Source organism: Coptis chinensis, chromosome 2 (assembly GCF_015680905.1).
Source record: "Coptis chinensis isolate HL-2020 chromosome 2, ASM1568090v1, whole genome shotgun sequence".
Taxonomy (NCBI): Eukaryota; Viridiplantae; Streptophyta; class Magnoliopsida; order Ranunculales; family Ranunculaceae; genus Coptis; species Coptis chinensis.
In genome coordinates this window covers 79,003,089-79,007,245 of record NC_141457.1, presented here as the reverse complement: position 1 = coordinate 79,007,245, position 4,157 = coordinate 79,003,089, and the positions used below count along the sequence as shown (strand labels likewise).

At 38.1% G+C, this 4,157-nt stretch overlaps 1 protein-coding gene across 1 annotated transcript; it reads right to left on the bottom strand.

The window, feature by feature from the left end:
- Nucleotides 1–375: 375 nt before the first annotated feature.
- Nucleotides 376–2,867, bottom strand: LOC147518067 (uncharacterized). Its single transcript, XM_086593799.1, has 3 exons — nt 2,241–2,867; nt 1,275–2,009; nt 376–662 (listed from the first exon to the last, which is right to left on the bottom strand). The coding sequence occupies exons 1-3, from the start codon at nt 2,865–2,867 to the stop codon at nt 594–596; spliced, it is 1,431 nt and encodes a 476-aa protein (XP_086449925.1). The 3' UTR covers nt 376–593.
- Nucleotides 2,868–4,157: the final 1,290 nt, after the last annotated feature.

Sequence of the window (4,157 nt, the reverse complement as noted above, 5' to 3'; positions counted from 1 at the left end):
TGAAGGGGAAGTAAAATGGGCTTGGGCACCGAGAGCTTGAGCTGGCGCTTCCATATGGAGGTGGGCTTGGCCTTCATTAAAATTTGGAAGAGCGAGTGCGCTTAAAAGGTGTGTGGCCCTCTTCAATAAAGCTGGAGCGCGAGTGCGCGCTTAGGTGAGCGCGAGCGCCCTCTTCAATAAAGCTGGGAGCGAGCGCTTAGGTGTGTGAGCGCTTCTTCTTCTTTAGGCATCATTGTTGTTGCCCGGCCGAAGGCATACATGGACGAGCGCGGTCGCGCCCTCTTCATCAGTACCAGGGTGAGTGTGGTATACGGACAACCGGAGCAAAGCTCGACGGTTCCACCAACCCAACATTACATTCACCCTCTCTAGAATTCTTCTTTTTGAATAACAAAAAATGCAAGTAGCACGATCCAATTCAATCAAAATAATACCAACAAAACCATGCATGACACACTTATCCAAAGCTAAATCCATATTTTCAATTGTCAAACTGGTGGAGTAAGCCTGTTAGGGTATATAATAACCAAAATGCAGTACATAACATCCAACAAGGTTGGTGCAATAAAGAACGTCCATGAGGACGTCTTAAATTAGTTCTTGCAGAAGACATCTGTAAGAGCTGTTTTTGAAGTCAATGAAGCCTTCAGAATAGCCAAAGCCTGCATAAAAAATTAGTACTAGTAAATACTAAAATACTTCCCGAGTTGAAACTTACAGGATACTTGAGATTGTACACGTACTTGTTAGGATTATCACCTGAAACAATGTTAGTCATAATTATCACAGCAAGTTTAGTGAACAACACTGTAAATCAAGTTTATGGTTGGTAACTTGGAATATTATATTGCTGCAGCATAATTTATACTCGAAGGGAAATGTGCTTTTCTTTTCTTAGTTATAGCATGGTGTAAATAAACTCTTTTAATATATGATTGGAGGACATTTAAGAACTTTCACAATGCAAGAAGCAGGGAGAGGTATGGTTTTGCTCTAATCTATAGAAAATTGTTGTGAAAACTAAGTAAATTTGGGATCAGAGTAGAAAAACATTGCAAATTGGCAATTTAGGGAGGCTTTTTGCTCACCTTTATATTGTCGACAGATAAATACAGTTCAAACTCGAATCTGGTTATTGAAAACCAGTTGTGCATTTTTACTGAACAAATATGTGTAAGTAGAGTCGTTACTGAGAATTTACCTATATCGATAAAGTTGTCTCTTTAGCAGAAAAAAAAAATAAAAAAAAAATTTATTATAATTAAAAAAAATACCTCTTGTTCACCAACTCTGACAGTCCGTTCTTCTAAGTCACTGAATGGCACACCCTGCTTGTTCACAAGGGAGATGCTAGAGATTGGTGAATGTGGTTCTACAATAAGCTCATCCGTTATCATAAACATCATGGACCCCTTTATAAACTCTCCTCCTGTTTCAGTAACTGTATTTTTAAACTTCGGATTAATACACCGTAATTTAGCTTGTTTACACCCGTGTTGGCAGGTGTTACCTTCAACAACAACACCATCTTCAAAACAAGTTTGACACTTGGTAATTGTAAAGTTGCTTGGATCTTCTTCCTTCAAACAGAGTAATTGATCACTCTTGCAAAAGTGATGAAAAGCAACGTCAGGATCCAGTAGTGTGTACTGACAGTCCTTAAAATTCCCAGGAGCCTCATAAAGCAAATCTCTGACACTTCTATATAAGTTATCTATACTCGCCAAAGAGGAATATACACGAAGAAGCTTTATAACAGATCCTACAGGAAAAGCTAAAAAGCCAAAAATAAAATTTAAAAAGTCTTCCTTCACTACGGCATATAGAACTTTGTTATGCGATTTTTTAATCAAAATATTCAACTTCATCTTCTTAGCGTCTGACTGTGACTGAAGCTTGCCCAAAGGCTCAGTCTTGATCCGTTTTCTCGGAATCTTATTTTGCTTCAACAAAAATACATCGGTCAATGGCGTCTTGGAAAGCATGGAGTGATGCAGCAGATTCAGCACCTAATTCATACCCAACAGTGATATATAATTACTTAGTATTAGTAACAGTAGAAGTAGTGAACCATTACTTCAAAAAATTTATAATAAAATGATTCAACAATTTATTTGTTTTAAATACCTAGAAATTATAAGCATAGAATAATGTAGTAGTATTACTAGTATGTCAGATTAATTCAGAGTAGCAGAGCAATTTGTTTTCCGGCTAACAAGAGGAGCGATTCAAGAACATACCTCATCTGCACCAACAGTAACTATTCTCTCTTCCAGAGCAGTTCCGTCCTGAATTTTAAATCGCTGAAGGATTGCCAGACTAGTTTCAGCAGAAACCGTTTTAACATGCAAACCATCGCTTATTATAAACTTCTCATTTCCGTTCACAAAAACTACTCCATTGTTTCTGTCTCTCCTAATGATGTTCCCTCCGAAAAATGCATTTTGGCTCATCTTCTCTCCACAAAGACATTTAGCATTTTCAAACATACTAACTAAGCAGTGAGTTTCAGTGGCACAAGTCCATGTAGGACATATGTAGTACGTAGGGGGATCCGTATCATGACCAATAAAGTTAAGTTCTAGATTTCTGTACTTGTACTCGACTGTACTTTTTGGCGTCAGCAACAAGTTCTTGCAGTCTTCAGTTTGAAAATACTGCACATCAAGAGCTTTTACACTCTGATACAAAGAATCCATGCATCCCAAATTTGATTTCTTGTCCGCTAAGCTGACGATAGTACCAATTGGTAATGTGAGGAAGCTAAATAGAATGTCAACAAAATCTTTGTCAGCCTCGGCAAACACAACCCTGTTCTTCTCCTTGTCCACTAGAAGCTTTATGCTTATAGTTTCCTTTTCAGCCATGAGTAGCTTCTAGCGTGCGGTGGACAACAAAACACAATATAAGTTGCTAGTCTTGCAAGCAAAAGTATTTACACAATTTATAAGTTCTTGTAAGATCATAAATTGTCATGGCTTTAATTTCCATAGGGAAATTTAATAAGCTCCATAGGGAAGTGGATTGGACGTTTAGATTCCAGTGAGGGCGTTTAGATTTTGAGACCCGAGGTGACCTTAATCATACCACCCGGCCCCTTTACATTCTCGAGGTTTAAATGAACCTCTCTTCTTATTCTGCTATCTGTGGCTTAATTTATGTGAGAGAACATCTTTTAATTGAAGAGAAGAACATCCAGAGCATTCTGATTTTGTTCCATGGCAAGACATCAAATAGATTTCCAATTAAATGTTGCACCTGCAACTCAAAGCCATCAGGGCCTTATTTTAATTGGGCCCACCGGTCCGGGAAATTTTTAGATCCAAGGGCCAGAGTGAAACTGCTCCAAAACTTGGTTTGACCAATTTTGACTAATTTATTTTGACAAAAAATCGACCTTGACTGTTAAAACCCTTGAAGGTAAGCTTCTCCTTTTTGAAGGTAAGAGCATCTCTATGTGGTAGTATCACCTGTCAAAATCTTTAAATTTGAAGAAATAATTAGGAATTTTCCGGAATTCCAACTGTAAGTGGTAGTAAATTCGGTCGTATAACCTGTTCATTCGCATTCTTGTTTGCAAATTTGGCAATTTGGATGCGGATGCGGAGCGACATTGGTAATGTCGCCCCAATTTTTTTTTGACTTTGACCAGCACCCCGCGCTAGTGCTACTGTCGCGTGCCACTACTAATGTCGCACGCCATTGCCAATGTCGCATGCTCCAACGGAAAAAAAAAACATGCAAAAAACGGTCGGAATTCTACATCCATAAATCTACACTCATCTCCTTCTTCATTTTACATACACTCAACTCAAACATTCTTATCAAACAACTCAACCATTTCACACACAACACTCTCAATGTCACAACTAAAACAAGAGTAGAGATTCTAAATGGGCAATTTCAAACTAGGATGAAATTGAAGCAGGAGAATACACAAAAAAAGTTATTTTTGACGCAAGAAAAATTCCGTGTTAGAGAGGAGAAAAATGAGACTAGGTTGTTGGCAATGTCACTCGACAAAGTCAATCTTTGTTTGCGAAGGGTTTTAGAGCTAAAACAAGAAGCAATTGTAGCTAAATATGAAAAAAATGCTGGGTCAAGTAGTTCAAATGAAACTTCCGACGACGAAGGAGCCAATGATAAAGAAAATGATG

Bases quoted from the DNA above. Each gene is read 5' to 3' on its own strand.
- LOC147518067 (XM_086593799.1), bottom strand. From the start codon at position 2,867: ATGGCTGAAAAGGAAACTATAAGCATAAAGCTTCTAGTGGACAAGGAG. The intron at 2,010-2,240 runs GTATGTTCTTGA...GGTATGAATTAG, and splicing joins TTACTGTTGGTGCAGATGAG to GTGCTGAATCTGCTGCATCA. The intron at 663-1,274 runs GTATTTTTTTTA...TTTTTTATGCAG, and splicing joins TCAGAGTTGGTGAACAAGAG to GCTTTGGCTATTCTGAAGGC.